The following is a 23,348-nucleotide window of genomic DNA, read 5'->3' as shown; positions in this document are numbered from 1 at the left end:
CCTCTTTCCTTGCCGCCGCTCCCCGCCTCGCCCTTGACTACGCCGAAGTTCGCCACTGTCGCTAACTGACTTGCCCTCAAGTTCGCCATCAACGTTGTCGGGATGCCATCAATCCGGATGCTTGTCAAGAAAAAGCTACAGGTCTTCAACAACTTAGACTAATATATATCGCATCATATTCTAGCCCGTACTATGTTAGTTCTAGCTAGTTCTAGCTCTAATTCATCTTAGTTCTAGGTTTTTGGGCCCTCAAGTTAGTTCTAACCCGCACCTTCTTAGTTCTAGCTCGTACCATGCTAGTTCTAGCCCGCACTATGTTAATTCTAGCATGGAGAATCTACTCCGACCAATTCATTGTCAAATAAACGCAATCAAATGGAGAATCTATTCCAACCAATTCATTGCCCACGAGCCCAAGTCCAAAAAAGAGGAATTCAAAGGTTTAGATGCAAGCTTAAATAATGTTTTGATTAATTACCATCAGAATCAACATCACTTTGTTCTCCTGAATATTGAAAAAGCCAAAAAAAACATTTGTTGTCGTGAAAGTTGATGATGGGCACGATCGACATGTGATGCGATATATGTTAGTCTAAGTTGTTGAAGACCTGTAGCTTTTTCTTGGCAAGCATCTGGGTTGATGGCATCCCGATAACGTTGATGGCGAACTCGAGGGCAAGGCAGTTAGCAACAGTGGAGAACTACGGCGTAGTCAAGGGCGAGACGGGGAGCAACGGCGACGAGGCAGGACGGAGGAGAGGAGGGGAAGTGGTTGGGCACTCGAGGGCCTAACTCGCGAGCTAGGGCGCGGATCTGGAGCCCGACGTCATCGTGAAGGGCGTAGTCGCGGGCAGGAATGAGGCTTGAGAGAGAGAGGAGAGAGGAGATGAGAGAGGGGAGATGAGAGCCCGACGTCGTCGTGAGGGGCGTAGTCACGGATAGGAATGTGGCTTGAGAGAGAGAGGAGAGAGAGAGCTGGTTTGAGGGATTGAGGAGATAGGATAATGATAATTTGGGGATTTTAGCTTAGCTGGTATGTAATAATTGCTAAAAAGGGACTGCAGTACAAAGTGTCACACTTCAAGGGGCTGATCCATATGGGAAAAACTATGAGGAACCTCGTCACATGAAGTTTTCGCTTTTGGGGCCTGGATACATTTTTTCCTAAATAATATGATAAAGAAGAGAGCGAAAGCTCTCCTAACAAAAAACACAAGTGAGTATAAACAAAAATAGAAGGATATGTGGAATTCTCCCCCTATCAAAAAGCCATATAGAAAATATGTAATGATAAGCATGACAAATAAATATGAGTATAAGCATGGATATAGAATACTCTAAACACAACTCACATTAAGAAGACCAAGTGACCACATATATGTATATTTAAGAAAAGAGTCACAAGAGTCTTAACCATAGATATATATATCTATGGGATATATATCAAAAAAAAAAAAAAACACAAAAATCCCAAAAATAAAAATCAAAGTTTTTTTAAAACAAAAATCAAGAATCAATAAATCCAAAAGGAAATTCATAAGTTATCAAACCATAAATTATGATTTATGATAGATAAATACAATATTATGAGAATGATGTCTCAATACATAAAAACAAAGTAATATATAGTTTCATATATGAAAACTCATGAAAGACAAAAAGTTAGTTCACGAAGGAAATTTCGTGAATCCATGAATGCCAATAAATGATACCAAAATATAAAATATTGTTTAAATGAAGTTCATGGAAAAGCATAAAATATTATTTTAATAAAAGATAAAATGATTGAGCAAATACATGATTTAAGTGACAAACATGCTCAAATCACAGGAAAAAAATCTCTAAGCAAAGAGGTTAGGCAAAGATGTCCACTAAAAAGAATATTTTATATCAATGTAGATAATGGGCACATCTTTCCTATATACATGATCACAAAGAAAATTTATCGAAACATTTATAAGTTTTATCCATAAAGATCAAAGATTAGTATGCTTTGGATAAATACATAAAAGATCAATATACTCATTTTCGACAAAAATAAAAAAACTTGTTTTAACCTATATGAATGCCCGATAAACATAATTTGAAACAAAGAATTATTATATCCGGGGCGTTGTTCAAAAAATAAACCTCTCATATATAAACTCAAAACAAAGTATGATTAAAAAAAGACGTTTGATCAATAAATAAAATGTTTCTTGGACAAATTTGATCAAACCACATAAAGAATATATTATAAAGCATTAATTGATGATCCATAAGCACAAATACATAAATATCATCAAAAGAGCGTTTTACAATGCTCTCATAAAGCACAAACACATCGTTCACATCAAAAATGAATCAAAAACAAGAACTATGGTTTTGAAAATCCAAAAATCATTTTGATTTATCAACAATATAAAATGTATATATATATTTTAAAATAATTTCTTTTAAAGATTTTAAAAATTATTTGCAAAAATCTCAAATAATATTCATCTTTGAACATAAAAAAGTTTAAAAATTAAAAAAATTGTTCTTAAAGAATCAACCATGTTTTGGTACCCAATTACTCTTGACACCGAAGAGTCTAGGGACATGACTCCTATCATTAAAGCTCAAAGTCCTTGGGTTATGAACCCATTTGGACGTATATGATGCACGAATGCGGTCAAAACAAAATTCATGTAAGTGATCTTTACGATTGCAATATGTGCAATGAAAATGTTGAAAAGATTTGTGTTGACCAATTGGTTGTGTACGAAAATCATTTGCAAAAATAGTTTTATCTTTGAAATTATTTTATAAACGAGAAACTTTCTTCAAGTCAAAACAAAATTTGGTCAAATGACCAAAACGATCACAAAAATCACACTTATAGTTATACACATGAGCATGTTTATGATATGCAATATGTGCATATGCATGTGTATGAGATGAAGTAGCTTGATGGGATGCATAATGATCAATATTTTTAAGCATGGTGGATTTTTGTGTATCATAACAAAATTTAGCAATATGACCTTTTTAACCGCAAATGGTACACTTGTAAATTTTGTTATACTTGTGTGCATAGTGAATAGGTTTTTTGGAAATAATTTTGTGGGACTTTGCATACAAGTCCATAAACTTTTTGTTATTGGCAATGCAAGTGTTTAGTGTTGAATCTAAGGTTGATATGCGTTTCTTCATATAATTCAACTCATCATTTGAAATATGTGCATTGTCACAAGAAGTAGAGCAAACATGAGTATCTAATTTATTTTTACTTGTCTCTATTCCAAGCATGGCATTATTTTTATCATGAGTCAAACTTGCAATATCCAATCTTAATTTTTCATTGCATTCTTTAAGATTAACATTTTCATTTGCAATGAGATCAAACTTAGATACAAGGGATTCATGAACGGATTTTAATTGAACATGCTTGCTTTTTAATTCTTTAAAATTATGCTTTAGTTTCTTATGGTCATGCAATTGTTTTTCATATTCATGTGTGAGTTCATCAAAAGTAAAATCATCATTATTATCGGACTCGCATACCTCACTAGGGCTATCGCTTAGTGGTCGTATACATGAAGATGTTGCTCCTTTAGAACTTGAAGCTGAATCCTCTAAGTCTTGTCGGATTGCCTCCAAATCCCGTTGATGTGCTTCTATTAATTTTCACAATGTGTAAGCACTATCAAAAGAATCAAGTTTGTTAGCAAAAGATAAGCCAAATGCATCAATTAAAGATTCTAACAAGAACTTGTTCATGGCAAATAATTCATTATCATTATTACTCCATTTGGATTTCTCCGTAGTGGGTACAATATAGGCATAATCAATAATTTTTCAAATATCAATATTTTTAGATCTAGCAAAAAGTTTAAATCTAACACACCATTGTGCATAAGGAAAATTTTCAATTCTAGGAGCAATATTAATAGCATAACCAATACTAGGTGCACCGTGCATGTCCATGATATAAATATGTGTAAGCAATATATAAATAACATCAAAACAAGATTATCAATAATAAAAAGAATAATGGATCTTTAACTCAAGGTGGTTAAACCTCAAATCAAAGAGTACCAAGCTCTGATACCAATTGTTAGATCCTAGAAAGGGGATGAATAGGATCAATGCTAATCTAATTCCGATTTTAAGCCAATTAAAAACTTTCTTGATTAATAAATTCTTGCAAAAGGTATATGAGTGAGTTATGAGCAAGAATGTAAAATACAAGCCCAAAATAAATATACACAAAGCAAACTCAAACATAATAATATGATCACGGAGTTCGGACCTTTCGTCCTACGTCTACGCTCCCCACTCCCGGGGAGAATCCACTATCAAGACACACCCGGTTTGGAAATCGGAACTTCTCTACACATTCGATTTTCTAGTTCACTGAAAAACTCTACAAGCCACTCACAATGTACATACACAAACTACAACCTCAAGTGTTGGTCCTCACGTATCGTCTCCCTCAAGTGCGCGACTTTACTACCTCTCATTAGGGTTTACAACCGACGCCACACCTCTTGGTATCGACTACGTCCTCACCACACACAACTCTCGGTGTAAATGTGTATTACAAAGTGATACTCTCACAATAAGGCTCAATTACAAGATTTGTTCTCTAATTATGAATGAGAACATAATGAAGCTCACTCTCACAATATCACTCACCACAACCCACAATATAGTGTATGTAATCCTAAAAGCTTAATAGGGGGGTGTGTGTGATAAATGAGTATAAATAAAATCTAACTCAAAAAGAACTAGCAATAAAATAGATATGAAATTCAAGAATAAAAATGCTAGGTAATGAGTTAGGGAACTTCTCTATAAACACAAAGAGTGGATGATGAGATATTGAGGATGAATTCCTCAACCAAAGATGTAATCTCTTCTTTGTGAAAACCAAACTCTGAACTTAAAATAAACTAAATCAAACTTTTAAACTCTTTTAAAACTTGTTTAAAACTCTCTTGGGTGGTTGGAAATAGTTAATGCAAAAGGGTATTTATAGGCTTAAAGAAACCAACCCAAGAATCCAACAAAAAACACTTAAAAACATTAAAATAATCAAAGCTGGAAACTAGCTGTTACTGTGCAACACTAACTTGGCGGTCGACCGCAGTCCAAGGTCGGTCGACCGCGAAAGGCTGAAAAATAGAGAAAGTCTCTGGACAATTCACGGTCGACCGCCGCGACCACTCCAGTCGACCGCGGACAGATATATGACATACACAGTTTTAAAACAGAAATGCTGATTTTTAAATTGCCTTAAAAAATAGCAAATAAATTCTGAAAAATGTAAAACTTTAGGGAATGATTGTAAACATGAAAATGAACATGTTACAAAAACTGGTTTTCAAATAGCGCTTCCCATTTGTGAAATCTCATTATTCTGCAAAATCGGTTAAAATGCGAAATATCGAAACACATGATTTTGACAAAATGACTTAAACAAAGCTTTGAAACACTTTAGAATGGATTTATAGACTTATACAAGATATAAAAATAGTGTGAATAAGTCTTCAATCCATAAACATAATATTTATCCATAAATATTATATTTTGCAAATTCAATAGAATATGTAACTCATAAATGTGAAAATGAAGATATATATTGTTTCATATCTATATAGCTAAATCAAAACATATATGTATATATATAACTATATACAAAACCAAAACATGTATGCGTGTGTAAATTTGAGCTTACAGAATTAGCACACATTATATATAAACCTATTCTAAGTATATCAAGATTGAATTTTCTGAAACTTGAATTTGATTGGTTGACTTGATTTGCATAGGTTTCAATATCATTGTAGCTCCTTTTTCTGTGTATACTAAACAACACAAAACAAAATACTAAAAACAATATTAGTCGTAAATTGTTTGTTAAATCATCATCAAAACAAGAAGGCTAACAATTTCCTCCTTATAAATTTGTGAGTATCGTTTTTTAGCATGATGAGTTCTTATCCTGGTTATATACTTTGTGCAATTATATTATAGAATGGGGTAGGAGGAATTATCTTAAATCATAGGGGCGTAATTGACTTAAAAACACATGGTATAATTTTAACAGAAAAATGAAGTGAATTCTTGACAGGGATATTAAATGGGATAGATACTTTGGATATCTAATTGTAAAAAAACCGTTTTGGGGTATCAAAGTTAAAAAATCGGTAAACTTTGTGGTACCAATGTGAAAATAAGCCTTTTATTATGCACTTGAATTTTTTGTTGAGGCGATCCATGATGATTGCCTGAGGTATGAGGAAGCATGAGGAAATTCACTAACCCGTGTTAATACATGATTGTGTGCCATACTGTCATGTGATCAATGTTGCACCAACACACATTGAAGGCCGGACATGACGGCCGACATTTAAAACCTTGATGCCATGTCATCAATGTTGCACCAACAGTCCAACAAACATTGAAGGCCCCTGTTTCTTTCTCATCATATTCAACAACAACAATAACAACAACAATGTGCATGATACTTGGTGGACATGCAACAAACATGTTCTCTATTGCGAATGCATATTGGTGTTACTAAATAAGTTTTTGCATGTGCTTTGGATGTTAATTTTACATTGTGGTTATGGTGTTTAGTGTTCTTGTTTTATATGATTTGGGATTTTGGGTTTTTATGTTTTGATGTTATGAATTTTGAAGTTATATCTTATTTGTAGTCTTGTTCTACACATGCATATCCACATAAGAGACACAGAGTTGCCTGATGTATCCACATCCTAGTTTTGTTCTCCTCCAGGTTTTGCAAATCTTTATATTAGCATATTACTATGTCTATGTCCCATTTCGGAGGCTATGCAGCATACCATGTGATACACTTGGCATGCCAGGGTTATGCCTGAATTAACACAGAAGTGCATGATGATGATTAGCTGGACGGGAAACAATGTAGATCTACCAATTGCAAGCATATCTCTTCTTTCTTTTTCTGGACGAAATCTCTCTCTCTTTTCTTCAGTTTTCCCCCTTTTTCCTTGGTCCTTCTCTTCCCTGTAGTCTCCACGCCCCCCCAACCTCTCTCCCTCCCTCCCTCTCCCTCCCTCCTCCCATACTGTGCAATTGCATTACAATGACCGAAGAAAATCATATGAGCTGGCAGGAAGAACATCAATGTCCTTATGTCCCAAAATGTTGGGAAGTTGACCAGCAGCTCTGAAAATCAAGTGCTACCGACTTGAGAAACATAGGAAAATAATTGGCATATTTAGAGAGAAAAAAGTAGCATAGTATTAAATGCATGCTGGGGATGTTAAATTGTTGGTGACTACGTAGACAACAAGTTTCTAGTTAGTGCGGAAGTAATATGACAGGTCATTTATAGCAACTTTATCAAATTGAAGATTCCATATGCAGAAGATGAGAACCAGAGGAAGAGGGAAAAACATAGACCCGACTGTGAGGTCTTTACTCGGAATTCCTTACTTTAGTGGCATCTGCTACCACTTTAATGGTTTGTTTCACTCAAAACTTTTTTTCTATCAGGTTTCGGCCCAACATGTTTATTAAGCCCTTTGCAGGATGCATGTTAAATCTAGGGTAAGAAGACTGAAATTAATATATGAGTTGGATTTGTGTAATGTGTGATAGTGGATGCATCACGGAAGCGGATTGATCTTGCTGTGGTGGAAAACCTTATGAGGATCAGGACACAGGACGTACCTTGAGTTATGCAGGAAACATTCATGAGGAAATACATTAAAGAGCCGAATGGTGCAAAAGGGAAAAGTATTCTGGGAGGAAATGTCCTACATACTATGGGAAAAGGGATTCATGAAGCCAAGACATTACTCAGGCATGTAACATGGGTATGAGAGTCCACGTGTCTACTAAATATTTTGTAACATGTGTGTGAGAGTCCACATGTCTACTAAATATTTTGGTCACTGGATCCTCCACAACATAACACAAGAAATGACTATATATGTTCATAAATTGTGTCTGTATATGCATGAGTTTTTTGCGGTTGTGCATATGCACTGGATTAAACAGTTGGTTGATAATTTGCAGAGTCGATTTAGGCATTTATTTTATACAATCAAGAGTGTCCATGTTAAACCACTGACGTCATTGTGGAATGCTATCATCATGCCTTAATGCCTTAATGCACCATTAAAGTGTCATAAGCTGTGCTAACTTGTACTAATGCCCGAGTATGTGATACATCATGAACCTGAAATTTGGAGGTGTCATGAAAACATTGTTGCAGCCTCCAAAGTATCAGGCTTCTTTGTTGTCATTATTGCACAGCGATGTTAGTGCATTGGTGATATCATGATGGCATGGCTTAATGGGCTATTTAGTCACCAAGTAGCTTCTAGCATTCTAAGGCCGAAATGCATGACTCATCATTACCTAAGCTTGAATTATTCTGGAAACACTATACATCCATTGAAATGATTGCCCTAACATTGTTGTTGATATGATTATTCATTTAGCAAGTAATTGTTGTTTTAACTAGGGAAAAAAGATGCTTGAAAAGGGGCTGGTATGACTGCTAGACTACATGAAATTATGCTTTATCATCAAAATGTCATTCTTGATCAACACTTGCGTGAATTTATGAAGTTGTCTTTGTTGATTTTTTCCCTCTTCAGTTCTTTTTGGCTGCTGACGATTATCAAATTTGGCATGCTTTGTTTTTCAAAGTTAGTCAATTCAGGATCTCGGTTGTAGCTAACCAATCAAGCTGTGTTTTGGAGAATTGTGTTAATTCTTCTTTCCAATTTGTTCATCCAGCATATTCAACAAGTACATAGTCATCATAATGTCTATGTTTGATTTTGACTATGTAGCTGTACTGTCAACTGTGTAAAAGTTATTCTTTGATTAATTTGCTTGTTGAATTTATTGCAGAAATTTGCGGTCTAAAGAGAAAGATACAGAGTTTTAAGGATGAGGAGTACTATATAAGTTCCATCCCAACAAATCAAGTATGTGGTCTATATTTAGTGGTCAATCTTACTGCAAAAGGCCACATTGTCACGTTACACATTTAAAACAAGCATTAGGCATAAGTAGACTGGCCTCATAGATACACTGTTCCATTGATTTTGTTACTTAGATGTTGGCCAACTTTCTTTTTGTTTGGTTGTATTTGAAACTATGACTTCAAGATATGACTAACTGAACTTTCTTGTTGGAATTCTAGCATTTGGAGGCAGGGTTATCAGTTAAGGGCAATGAAGGTTTTGAATCAAACAGGTATCTTGTTACTCCTGTTTAATCTTTCTCTTATTATTATGATTTTATCATCAAACAGGTAAACATTACTGACATTCAGATTCTTCTTTTGTTAAATTGTTATTAAGCAATTTCTTACTATTAGCTAGACAATTGCAAAAGAGAGCAGATTCTGGTGTAGTGTAGTATCAGCAGATCATCATAAAATAATAAAAGAGGAATGACTACGGTGCATGTTAGAAGTTATTTACCTGCATTTCTTGGTAAGAACACAGTTGCAGTTTCTAAAATGAATGGATAAGTCAAGAGAATGTAATATGTTGCAATATGTGGTTTGAATGCTTGATAATGAAGCATATAATATTAAGAAGTTCTGAACCTTCATGATCGCTGATTTACTAAGTCATAGCTCTTACCGGTGGACTAGATCCTACTATAAAAGATATTATATGGCGTTTACTTTGGGCCTGTTCCTGTGTCCTCAGTATTTAATTAGCATAATGATATATTTGGAGGTGTATATCTTTTTTAGATTGAGACTTGAGAGTCCTTAAATCTCTGGTAGTAAGGGCATCAAGCCTTTCTGGTCTTCTCATTCTGTGATCCCGTCATTTTATTTCTCCAGTACAAAGGTTTTTGTTTTGGGTTGTACTGTTTGACAATCACTCATGGAGGGAAAGTATCCGAGGTCTTGAAAGCCCCATGGAAGGTAAAATTCTAGAAAAATGCTTACTGATTTTAATCCAATTATTCCGAACTTGCAATTATCTACTCATTAGATGACCCATTATCCTTTTCCATCTTCCATAATTACTTTTCTTTTGATGTCTGTTTATCTATTTGATCCATAACCTTGAAGGTACTCTCGTTTCTGTTTACTAACCATTATGGCTTAAACAATTGAAAGTAAAAACTATAAACCTATTTTCATTTATGTGTAAAATGTTGGTTGAAACTATTTTTATGGTGCGGACAAATCTCGACTCTTATGACTATTGTTATGACCACTCATGTTGATGTAAATAACTTATTTGATTATATCCTAAGTTCATATAAATTTTTATTCTTTAATTTTCAGATTGGATGCTGCAGTTCTTGACCTCGTTGCTGATGATAGTTCTGGTTTGCAAAAGCAATTTAATTTTCAGATTGGATGCTGCAGTTCTTGACCTCGTTGCTGATGATAGTTCTGGTTTGCAAAAGCAAAAATCGAGGTATCATTGGGATAAGGTATGCTATATTTCAAAAGATATAGAATCATAGATGGTTTATTGTATGCCTTATTATAAATTTTTTTAATAGGAACTATTAACTTTTTTTTACAGAAAGGCAAAAAGTACATTAAGCTGAATAATGGGGATCATGTCACAGCTGCAGGAAAGGTATATTTTCAACATCACTATTAATTACATTAAGCTGAATAATGGGGATCATGTCACAGCTGCAGGAAAGGTATATTTTCAACATCACTATTAATATTTCACTATTAATATTTAATATTTTTGTCACAGCTGCAGGAAAGGTATATTTTCAACATCACTATTAATATTTCACTATTAATATTTAATATTTTAGTGAAGGATGTTTGACTTCATTTAGTAGCACGCTATCACTAGTATGGGATGCAACATTTTCCCTCCTTTGTTTTTCTACTTGGGTGTAGATGCACTGGAAAAATGGAGAAATAAATTTCAAATAATAGATTAAACTGAGCTAGCTTTAGCTCATTTTGTAGTGGAAACCAAACTTGGCAACTTAAGATATGTGGATGGTAGAAATGATAAAAAGAGAAAATATAAAGATGCTTAACTGCTTGAGTCAAGAAGTTAGGTTGCCAAAATCATATTGCAACTTTTTCCCTTTTAATTATGGAAACACATCACACATCTAATTTGAATTAGATAAAATAATGGTTAGGACTTAGGAGTAATCTGACTTCTGAATTTTGGATTTGGACATTGTTGACACTGAAATCTGATTAGTCTTTGGTACTGAAATGCAGAATGTTTTAGAGACCTGGAAAAAACAACGAGTTGAAACACAATGGGGAATAAATCCTTTTCTTCCAAACAATATCAATATCAATAATCAATTTTCAGTCTTTTATTCTTAAAAAATAAAAAAAAAACTGAAAAACAAGTACATGAATTACCTTGTTTGTAATTTAAACAGAGTGAGGCAATTGAAACTCCTCTTAGCTTGAATTTTGGTAAACATAAAATAATAGGATTCCTAATAATTCCTGAATAAAGGAAAAAAATTATAATATCATTTCTAGAGATAATTCAAATATTGTCCTAACCCCATGCAAACTCTGACTAATAGACAATTCCTAAGATATTTTTAATTGTACTTTTAGTATTAATTCCAAAAAAGGTGTTTTAGCTGTATTCTGTTATAATTTGATCTGCATCAGTTAATCTATTCTTATCAGTTATCATGCATTTGATTCCCACTTATCTTTTCAGCTACGTAGTCATATGTTAACCTAAAGTGACTATGTTGTTCATGGGCTATAAGGAGGCTATAAGGACATGGTCTTGAGCCTGCAATTCGTATTGCCAATTATCAAATTTTGACTTAGTTTATGTGGATATTAGTGACTCCCTTGTCTATCTAGCAAAATGACACTTCAAGAATCTGATATATTCTTTGTAAAGTAAATATAATAAGAGCTTCAATGATTAGAATAACTCAAATTTATCCCTCAAAAATAAATTCCATCTAATATACCCTTTTATATATCTACTTGTTTGTTTCTTTTTTATGACCATGATAGCAGCTAATATGTACCATTGTTGATTCTTATGACTCATAGATCAAGACAGAAAGTGGCGCAAAAGTAAAGGCTGGTAAAACAGGCATATACAAGAAGTGGAAGGAACGTTCTCATAGACAGATTTCACTTGAAGGGAAGAATGTTTCTGACGAGGGAACTTCTCGTGCAGGTGATGTTATCTTCTTTTTCTATGCTTCTGGTCAAGTTCTATTCGGTTATCATACACATATATATATGAGTATGTCAAGATAAACAACTGAATGTGTATACTTTATCAATTGTTTTCTTAGTTGTTTTCCTGTGTTAGGCTCAAAATATTAAATATCGGATATATCGGAACAATCGGACGGCCAAAATTGATATAAGATTGTGGAAATCAGGGATATATCGGGGATATGTAAAAAATATCGGGTTGTCATATCGGATGATGATCATATATAGCATAACATTGTAATATGTAATCTAAACATATCTAGTGTATCTTAAACACAAGAAATTGCATTATAATTCATGAATAATGATATATGTAATATGCTTAGGATGACTAACCGTTTGTAGAAGTTTGCTTCTCGATCGCATGATAAAACTTCCCAAGTGCAAAACATTCAAAATAAGAAAATAATGTTAGTCAAAGACTCAAAATAGAATACCAAACAAGCAAATGATGCAAGTAATAAAGAATCAATATTATAATTGAGGTGCAATCACAAAATTCACAAGTTAACTTGGGATCTAATATTCAAGATTGTCAATATCCATAAAGAAATAAAGCAAAGCAAGCAACCAATTAAGTTTTAGAAGTTACACAAGTTGTTCATAATTGTTTATCATTATATCAATCCAAAATAACATAACCAAAATGAAGTAGAAGCAAATATGACTAAAATTTATCTTTTTCGGGATCGATGGCCAAAATATCATCCATAAACGTGCAAGCCTCCTCCGACCCATATGAGGACTCCGAAGGTGTTTCCTACTCGTCCTCTTCATCTATGATCGGCTCCTTTGATCTTAAAGATGATATCCCTTACTTTCTCTAGCTTTGGTATGTCTTTGTTCTTCCACTCTTTCTCCTCTTTTGATTAGCACCCGATACTTTCGCAGCTTGCGTCCAAGTTAATTGTTCTCCGGGGAACACTTCATCATCACTCTCTCCACTAACTTGATTTGGAGAGATCACCCAATGCGTGACCTTTTCTTTGTCATCGTGGCAAGTAGATGATCTCTATCCTTTTTAAAATGCTTGTTTTGAAGCTTCGCATTGAATTTGACAAAAAATAAGTCATGCAATTTCTTATGACTTAATCTATTCCTCTCCTTTATGTGAATCTACTAATTTAAACATTTATAGCACAAAGAAAAAAATTGGACTCAAATGTGCTTCAAGCCTCCAACACAATTAAAACTTAAAGAGATTATTATTATCATCTCAAATATACTCCAATTCCTCTCACAAGCCGAAGAGGTAGTTGTCAAACTTCAAATTCTCATCGCTATCCTCCTAAGGTCGGGTGTATCATTCCTAAAAAAATACCACCATGTAACTAGTCAATTTAAACAATTTAAAATAATTAGCATTTTATAATAGATGTTTATGATGGATAATTTGAATGGAAATGCAAGCATACCGGTATTACTATTGGGTGGGCTTTTCAGCTTGGTTCACGGCAACATAGCTCCCAAACGATCCTTTTCTATGTTGATAATCAGAGAGTTAAGCTCTAGTCCTGTCAAAAGCGGCATCATCCTCCATATAGAATCTATGCATACATTCAACAACACTTTGTATGAAGGTTCCATCATTTTTAATTGCTGCAAAAGATGGATAAAAGAAGAAGGGATTGAGATAATATCCTGTTTTATGTAGAGGCTCCATAAGCTTATCCTCCCATCTTGTATCAATCATCTTTTGTATAGGAAGATATTCTTTTCATTGTTGAGGGCCGTTTTTTAACTTTTCCTTGGCCACCAACATATCTCCATAAATAAACCCCATAGACGGGGTTTTATCACTATCCACTCTCAAAAACTTCACCAATAAACAATTGAAGGGAAAAACCAACATTGTCTCAAAACTTGTTGCTTGTAATAATTTCAGCAACCTACAAAAAAGATATGCAAAAAATGCAATGATCTAAAAAACCTACTAGCCTACCATAACAAGGAACTGAATACTTTATATCTATCAAACTAAAATATTTATACCTTTTTGCTCGGTATCGTTGACGATAGACTACAGTTTATCAACTTGTCAGAGATGAACATCTGCTGTATCTCCTTTTTCTTCTCCCTCATCAACTGTAGATTTAGAAATGCTATAGCAAATCTCGTCGCCTCTGGTATTAATATTTTCTTATATGTGAACTCTCTTAGCAATTAAAGGGACATGGGATGACTGTAGATGTACACTTATACAGTTCTTCCCATCACAATTGCACTCTAAATATGCTTGATTCTGGCTATGTCACTCAACATCAAATTCACACAATGTGCTGCACATGTTGTCCAAAAGATATTCGGCCTCGTCTTTTCCAAGCTAGTGGCGGTCACCATATTATTTGAAGCTCCATCTATCACAATTTGCATCACATTTTTTCGGCCCTAACTCAACGATTGCTTTCTCCGCAAACTGAAGTATGTAGTTACCATCATGTTTATCGGCCGATGTGTCTTGTGAAGTTAAAAAATAATGTCCCTCTATAGGAATGCACGGCTATGTTCATTATGCTCCTCCGCTTTCGATTGCTCCAAGCCTCGGTCAATGTAGAGACCTAGTGACCACACAATTCTTTTTGAAGTTTTCACCGATCACTTTTGTTTCATTCACCTCTCTTTGCAAAATAGACTCTCTTAACTCATATGCCGATGGAGCTTGCACACGTGCTCCAAATTGTCCAATAGCATACATCATTTGTTGGAAGGAGGGAAGTGTTACGGTGTTGAAGGCGATGCCGACTTCATAGAACCATTTCCCTATATACTTATTCGCATCATCCCTAAGCTTTGAATTTATCATTAGTTGTTTCCCCTATGGTAATTAGTTGTTTCCCCTATGGTAGTAAAGCGGCGGTCTTCTCGGGAGGGCGACACGCAAAAGAGTCCATTGGCCTTTTTGTCTTGAATGAAGAGGATGAGCTTCTTTGTGATGGATTCTCCTCATTTTTCTCCTCCCCCACATGCACATCACTCAATAACATTCAATCTAGCATCATTTTCATCTTTTTTTATCTGCCTCATCTAACATTGCACAAATTTTATTCTTCACATCCTCATGAACCTTGTCAGACGGCTTACAATTTCCTCTTTTTCCCGCCATATGAGCTTTGAATAGGCTTATGCCCCCACTAAAAGCTTGCAAGCATAACTTACACCACACCAACCTTTTCTTCATATTGCCAACAAAGATTTTTACCACCTTTTTTGGAGGAGCACTAGATCCTTGACCTTCAGACGCATTTTCTTACTATCATTTTAACATTCAACAAACATGGATTTTAGTCTTTTAGATAAGCAAACTATACCAATGAGATAACAATACAAACAAACAATCCAATTTGAGGGAGAAAACAACTATAATGTCATAAGTTTCATAGCCGATTAATACATATTTCAATTTCAATCTTAATCTTAGTTTAAGAACTTTAAATTTGACTCCATAATTGAATTTCAGTCCACAAATTCAACAAAAATTTCAATCTACAATATCCACAAATTTCAGTCCATTAATGCATATCACATTCAACAAAATTAAATTTAAAAATCACATTCAACAAACATGTAGCTCAAATTAAACACAGTCCACAAATTCTTTAAAATGAACTTAGTCCTTTTATTCAATCTCAGTCCAAATATTTAATTAAATACAAAAAATAATTTCTCAAAATTAAATACAATTAGTCCATGTGTTCAACTTACCCTCACCATTAGAGACTTTACCACTTTCTTCACCTTCTTCTACCATGACTTTTTGATGAAAAAAACCCTAAAATAGAGAGTTCAGAAAAATTAGGGTTTGGAAAAAAAGAGAGAAGGGAGAGACTGAAAAGAGAGGAGAGAGAGAGAGAGACTGAAAAGAAATGAAGGGAGAGAGATAGACCCATATGACATACCATTGATTAGGGTTTTGAGGGACCACTTCGAGAGAGAGCTTCGAAAGGCAGAGGTGACCATGGAGGGAGGGGGAGAGAGAGGGAGGGGAGGGAGAGCTTTCACCTAGGGTGAAGCTGTGGAGGAGAGAACTGAGAGGACCACGGGAGGGAGGGAGGGAGGGGGGAAGGGGGCAGAGAGAGAGAGAGAGACACATTCGACAGTGAGTCGGGTTCTCAAGAGCAGAGGATGGAGAGATGATGAGATTTAGGTATTTGGATTAGGGATCGGGTGTTTTATTTTTATGTCTTAGTGGGTTCGGATCAGGTTTGGGAACCCAAACAATCAAAAAGACCCAAACTCAAAAAACACCCTAATCGACATTATTTACGCATAGATATAGCGGTTGATATATCCGATGTATTGGAAAAGAAAACCCTAAAAAACAGAAAACAATATATTTTCATCAACATCATTGCGGAAGCATGTCAAAGCCGATATTTAATACATTGGTTAGGCTTAATCTTAGTTTCGTTTCTATATGCTATAGTCAGTGTCATTTGCAAACTGAACCTGATGTTTTCATGTCTCTACTGCCTTGAACATTATATTTTAATGAGGAATTTAATATGACTATCTCTTCCCCTAAGTTAAATCATTATCATATCCCTTAACTATTCTCAATCAAGTTCTCATAGGTCTACCTCTAGTTCTCCTCCATTGTATCCTCCGTTAATTAGCTTATTATATTGTGTCTAATAAAACTTAATTTAACAAACCTCTATTCCAAACAGGCGGTCACCAAGCAAGAGGAGGAAACAAATGGCAGTTCAAGGGAGGAAAGAATCGTCGTTCAGTGCCAAATGCCAATGTGCCATCCGAGATTAGAGACCCTGAGCAAGTGCGAAAAGAGAGACAACAAAAGGCTAATCGGGTGGCTCGCATGAAGAGCAAACCCTCAAAGGGCAAAAAATTGGGGAAAAAAGGAAATTCCCAAAAGGGGAAGGGGAAGAGGAAACAATGAAGAATTTATGCATCCCTTGGAAGGTTTTTGAGCCGCACAAAAAGTTCTTAATTGCATAAAAATCTTCAGGAAGGGATGAGGAAAATTTTGCTCCTCTATGCTTCCCGCAAATTGTTGTATTTTTTCTTGTGTTGAATGTCTGTTGTCTTGTATTTTTCTTGTTTTATTAATTTTGGTATATTTTACTATGGAGATGTTCCATCATTATTTATGATGTGCATCGGTGTTTGATGCTAATTTTTGCGGTGGTCTTGAGCTAATTTGTTGATGCAAGTGTAAGTGTGTGTTCTTCCCCCAGTATGCGTGACTGGTGATTGTCTCCAGTGAGTTTTTAGATGATATGTAATTTTTCTGGCATCTTTACGTTTAACTTCATTATTTTTATGGATATTGGAGGGCTTTCAATGAAAATCATACAGAGGAAGCAGAGCAAGATGTGTTCCACTACTAATATTTTCTTTAGAGCTTAAGGGTTTGGTTGGATATATTGTTATTGGATTTGAATCTTCACAACCCTATAGTGAATGGCTTTGATTTATTTTTTAAATTTATCAAACATCACTTGCTGATTTTTCTTTCAAGTCCAATGTTAACATTGCTTTAAATAACTAACAATTAGAAGATAAACTACTGTTTTTCAAACAAAGAGAAGGATCAAACATCTTTTGGTTGTTTATTTCGAACGAATCAAATAAATGCGACAGAGAACACACCACTGTATTTTGAAAAAGAAACAGTTCTTATATTGTAATGCTTTTAAAGATCTATATTATTGTATAAAATTTCAAGTAAATTGTAGGAATTAATGAAATTTTCTCGTTGCCCTTGCAATTTCAAGGGCAAAATTGTAATTTTTTCAGGAGTATTTTATTATTTCCTTTTTCTTTTCTCTTTTTTTTTCTCCAAGCATGTTTTAAATTATTAAAAGCCATTATAATAAGATTGGATCCTTATATCCATTATATTTTAGTTTATAAAAGATAGGGGAAAGAGACGATTTATTAACATAAGTAACCATACGCATATTAAAAAAAGCCAAGATTCTTTACAAATGTCTATTCCACAATTTCTATTACTATATCAGAAAATTTAGGTAAACGGATAATTTTTTCTTAGAAAATCATTTGACCCTCAATCCTTACATGTCCATTGTTAAACGCACATTCTACTAATAAATGAGATGAAATAATAACATGGCATATTAAAAAAAAAAGTATGCAAGGACATGTTTTTCCTATCACGTGCATCGGCGTTTCATAATTTTTTGGTGAGAGAGTAGGTCAGAGGATGTGGAGATGAAGTAGGAAGAAAGAACGGAAAAGATCTGCAATGAGGAGAGAGAGAGAGAGAGAAAAACCAATGTTTTGTACTTGATAAAATGTTACGCGTGTGAATTGCTAATGTAGATTAAAAAATTCTAAAAATATCGGGTTTCCATTCTATTTTGGAGAGTTTTGGCCTGAAATTGTTTTTTGATTCTTTGGATCAAATCATCTTTTTTAGTAAAAGGACTACCCACTTTTATTCGACATCCAAACAACAAAAATAGAAACCATTTAAAGAAATTGATTCTAACAACTATGAAGATGTACCATCACGATTCAGTACATGATCGTGAACTAATTGGCTGATGTATGCTAATCTTTATAGTGATCGTGAACTAATTTGCTGATGTAAGTACCGGATAACGAGCAATGTGTTTTTAGATGTGCAGCTAACTCATATGACTTCTCCGTGTTCAGTTTTTTTAAATACATATACGTACTCTATTGCACACAATGCATGCGTGATATACACCACCCTTGTGTGTAATAAATAAATTGTTTAACACCTTAAGAATTAATATTAATATATGCATTATAAATAGTTCCAGAAAAAACAATAGCGTATGGTATTTCAGAAATAGGTTAGTTATGAAATAATGGGGTTAGTTATGAAGGAGATTATTGTTTTGTCTTTTTTCAAAATCTTCCTTAATTAAATTGTAAATTTTTGAAAATTGTGTATAATTTTAAATTTTTTTTAAAGGTAACTCATATAGGGTTAGAAAAAAAAGGGGCTTTTTAAAATAACAGATAGTTTGAAGGGAGTACATAGTGTGTCTACCTCGTTGTCGAAGTCGGTGAGGGCCGCTATCTCTACCTTGTCATCGTCTGGGATTGCCGAAATAACATTACAAAGCTTATGCTTGTCTTTAGGATTTTTGGAAGTCTATTGCTCATCATCGAGGAGATCGGGGTGAACCTACATCACCTGCCATGATGGCAAAGTCTGCGACACTAAACTCTTTTCTTGCTGATTGTGAGGATCGGCATTGGTAATCCTCAGCACCGCTTTGGGGATAGGTATGACACCTGCTAGTGCACGAACTTCAGAAAGGACTGCCCCAAATTTGAGAGTTATCATGTTCGACGTCACCTTCTTCTGGACATTCTCCTTTGTCAGGACTCAGGCCTCGTAGAGGGCTTACAGTTTGTCTTTGAGGACATAGCACTTGGAGGTATGATGACCAACAAATCTGTGGAAGGCACAGTAGCTGGGGTCATCAATCTTGTTCACGTTCTCAGGCTTCATGATCTCTAGAAGCTTGATTCTGTTGCTTTGGAGGAGAGTGTCGAATGTAGGAACTACCAAGTCTTCATTGAAGTCATAGTGCCTCAGAGGGCGCTGTTCATACGGCTTGGTCCTCTGACGAGGAGCCATCTTGGAGACTAGATTAGCATCTATAGTCATGATCTCTTTCCCCTTTGATCGAGTGTTCCGAGAGGTGTTTGGTTCTTGTAACGCCCCGCCCCGGAATTCCGGAGTCGGTACGCTATTAGATCTGATGGACTAGCCTCACAAGCCACCACATGTCTTTTCAGCACGTTTTGTCCTCACTCACGCGCTCCCTGGAAAACTTCCCAGGGGGTCACCCATCCTAGAATTTCTCCAGGCCAAGCACGCTTAACTTTGGAGTTTCTAAGAGTTAGGTTCCCGAAAAGAAGATGCATCTTGGTGGAATGAGTATTCTAATCAAATTTATCAATACTAATCACATCACCCTCTCAAGGGTTAGGGTATTACAAACTCCCCCACTTAAACTCGCAACGTCCTCGTTGCGCCAAATCATATCATCCAAGACCGTACCATCCGTGTGAGATTCTAGAGGTGGCTCCTACGGCCTCAAGAGGTGGCTCACGCCCTCTCGACGTTACACTTTGCGCCGCATAGCACTTAGCTCTCACAATTCGGGTTGGCTTTGCTCTGATACCATTTGTAACGCCCCGCCCCGGAATTCCGGAGTCGGTACGCTATTAGATCTGATGGACTGGCCTCACAAACCACCACATGTCTTTTCAGCACGTTTTGTCCTCACTCACGCGCTCCCTGGAAAACTTCCTAGGGGGTCACCCATCCTAGAATTTCTCCAGGCCAAGCACGCTTAACTTTGGAGTTTCTAAGAGTTAGGTTCCCGAAAAGAAGATGCATCTTGGTGGAATGAGTATTCTAATCAAATCTATCAATACTAATCACATCACCCTCTCAAGGGTTGGGGTATTACAGTTCCGAAGCTCTATTCTTGGATTGAGGCTCTTCGACTTCCAGTCACTTGATCATGTTTTCAACTTGCTCGCCTTGGCGAACAAATTCTTTCCAGGTCCGGGTTTCCACTACGCCGACTCTGGACAGAATGTCGATTGAGAGGTTGTTGTGACACATCTCAACCAGGGTGCCTAAAGAGACTTGATCCTGGCATTGTAATGACCGATTCTTGAATCTCTTCACGAAATCATTGACCGATTCTATCTTCTTTTGCTTGTTAGCGAGCAGGGTGGCCATCGACACTTTCGTGTTGTCATTGAAGAAATGGGCCAAGAAGAGATTCTCCATGTAGGCCCATGTTGTGATATAGCTCAGTTCCAGCTTGCGAAACCACTCAAAGGATACCCCCCTCATGGTACCAATGAACAGTCGGGTTAGGATAGCATCATTCCCTGTGAGAAATCATGTTTGGGATATGAAGTAGTAGATGTGCTGTGAGGGGGGAGTCCTTTCCATCAAACTGGACTAGACTCATTAGTTTGAACTTTGTCGGGTAGGCGACCGTGTCCCATTCGACTGGATACGGTCAAACCACCCCTAGCTTGTTCATGTTCTTCTAGAGCTTTAGGGTATTGAGCTAACTATGGAACTCGTCGAGCCTCCTGTCTCGGGGAGTGCTGCCAGAATGTGAGTGTCTTCCTGAGGATTTGTTGGAATAATCCGAGTGTGGCTCGTGATTATCTTATTCCTCCATGGTGTGAGGAGGAGTAAGCTCTCACTCTTTGTTCCTTGAGAATCGTCGTCGATTCCGTGAATTCCTCTCCTTCTTCTTCTTCTCGTTGAGAAGTTGCTCCATCATCTCCTTTAGAGAGCTGATGGTTGCCTGCTGCTTCCCGAACCTTTTAACAAAGTCATCGGAAGCTTCCGCCATGTGCACCCTTGCGTGCTTGCCGTTGGCGGAGCTTGAGGTTTGAGATGTTGCTGCCGCTGAGCACACCTCGTCCTTGTTGTCGTAGATGGGCAACAAATAGGCATAATCGAACGGGATAGCCACCCCCGTTTGAAGATGAGTGCGTTGGTACACACCCTCATCTCTAACAGAGGGCATCAGAATCCCGGGGCGTACTCAGGGTCTGACGACTCTGAATATCTAGCTTTTCCTTTCCCTGCCATGTTGACAGTAGCAGTCGGTAATTCCAAATCATCGGTAGTCTATCCTCTCTGGCGATTGCATCTCCGATGAGGGAGTATTGACTCCAGAGGCTGCTGAGAAAGCCTTTAGAACATTGAAGGTTTTGGTGCCTTGGTATATTAGCAATCAACAAGAAATGCTTTGATGAGCCTCTTACAGTGGCACTAAGGATTGGCCTCGTGAATAGTGTTCTTGAAAGTCAGATGGTCCATGAGATCCCCTGTGGGTTGATGATGATAACCTCAGGTGTTCGAAGGACCAGTCGTGCGATTAAGTGCAACAGGTTGAAAAGAGTTCAAGTGAAAGCTCTTGGAAAATTCCCCAAGTGTTGAGTTCAGGTGACCTCGCCTTGACTGGCGAGGTCTTGTGTGCTGGCGAGCTTCAGCCGTCTGGTGAGCTCCAGCTACTTGTTCATTCGGGCGAGGTACGATTGCTTGACTGGTCTTTGCCTTACCTTTTCGGCCAAGGTATGCTTGCAGGCAAGGCCGATAGGGCTCGCCTGTATGGCGGCTTTTTCCTGTGGGGCAAAGCTCGCTTGACGTGCAAAGCTCGTCTGCTTGAGCGCGTAGTTCGCCTGAATCATAGAGCTCGCCTAAGTTAGGCATCTCGCCTGATCTGAGAAGATGATTTGAATTTTGAAGAGCGAAGCCCTCCTGATTTGGGGGAATCACATGTCTTGCTAAGCTCATCTAAATAGGGAACTTTGCTGTTAGAGTGGGGCTCACCTGAAATATCAGACTCGCCTCGAACACCAAGTTCTCTAATTTAGGGAACCTTGTTATTGGAGTGGAGCTCGCCAGAAATATAAGGCTCGCTTGGAACACCAAGTTCGCCAATTTTGGGAACCTTGCTACCAGAACGAAGACCGACTAAGTAGGTGGGTTCTCTTGATTGGTAATTCAGGCCATCATAGAAAGTGAAGGTTTGTGCTTCTTGGCGGGCGAGACCTTGTCGTCGCCGTCGTTAGGCTCTCTTGGAGATAGGAGCATTCATGTTGACAATGAAGGTGTGGTCCGCGCCGATACGAATAGCTGTCTCCTCGACGGGGGACTACGTGGACTGCTTGGCAACCCAACTAGCAGCCCGTTAGCTTGCATTCTTGGCCTTTGGCTCGGCCTTGATTGGCTTGGGGGAGATAGAACCCCCTTCTGTTGCTCAGGTAGAGCTCTCGGGCATGGCTGCCTCAGCCTCTTAAGGCTGGGCCACATGCACAACTTTGTGGTATCGACAAAAGGCCTTACCGCTAGAGGAGGAAGAAGATAGGTACTCCTTAAACTTAGCTTGGTTGAACTCAATCATAAGGGACTCGATTGTCGTTCCCTCCATAACTTCGTTGAATTGCCCCACCACTATTTCGGTTGAAGAAATGGTTTCTCCCACTGTGGTCACCATTTTTTGCTGGGTGTAAAAATTGACCTTCCCGCTCGAGGAGTCGTTTGTATTTATAAGAGTGGCTTATTACAAACTAACGATTAATGTTTACAACAGGGGAGAAGAGAATGACCCTCCTTATTTAACGTAGGTTTGTTGTTAGC

General features: G+C 36.8%; 1 protein-coding gene across 3 annotated transcripts in view; it reads left to right on the top strand.

The window, feature by feature from the left end:
* Window positions 1-17,510, top strand: part of LOC109835516 (DEAD-box ATP-dependent RNA helicase 29-like) — a 29,838-nt gene extending 12,328 nt beyond the window's left edge. For all 3 annotated transcript variants that reach the window (XM_020403487.1, XM_020403488.1, XM_020403489.1), the window contains 6 exons: window positions 8,881-8,957; window positions 9,176-9,228; window positions 10,356-10,437; window positions 10,533-10,589; window positions 12,026-12,155; window positions 16,867-17,510. In XM_020403487.1, the coding sequence (XP_020259076.1) occupies window positions 8,881-8,957; window positions 9,176-9,228; window positions 10,356-10,437; window positions 10,533-10,589; window positions 12,026-12,155; window positions 16,867-17,096 (629 nt within the window). In that variant the 3' untranslated portion in view covers window positions 17,097-17,510. The remainder of the gene's footprint in view (window positions 1-8,880; window positions 8,958-9,175; window positions 9,229-10,355; window positions 10,438-10,532; window positions 10,590-12,025; window positions 12,156-16,866) is intronic.

Source organism: Asparagus officinalis, chromosome 3 (assembly GCF_001876935.1).
Source record: "Asparagus officinalis chromosome 3, Aspof.V1, whole genome shotgun sequence".
Lineage (NCBI taxonomy): Eukaryota > Viridiplantae > Streptophyta > Magnoliopsida > Asparagales > Asparagaceae > Asparagus > Asparagus officinalis.
The sequence above is the reverse complement of the archived record's forward strand: the minus strand, read 5'-3'. Positions and strand labels throughout refer to the sequence as shown.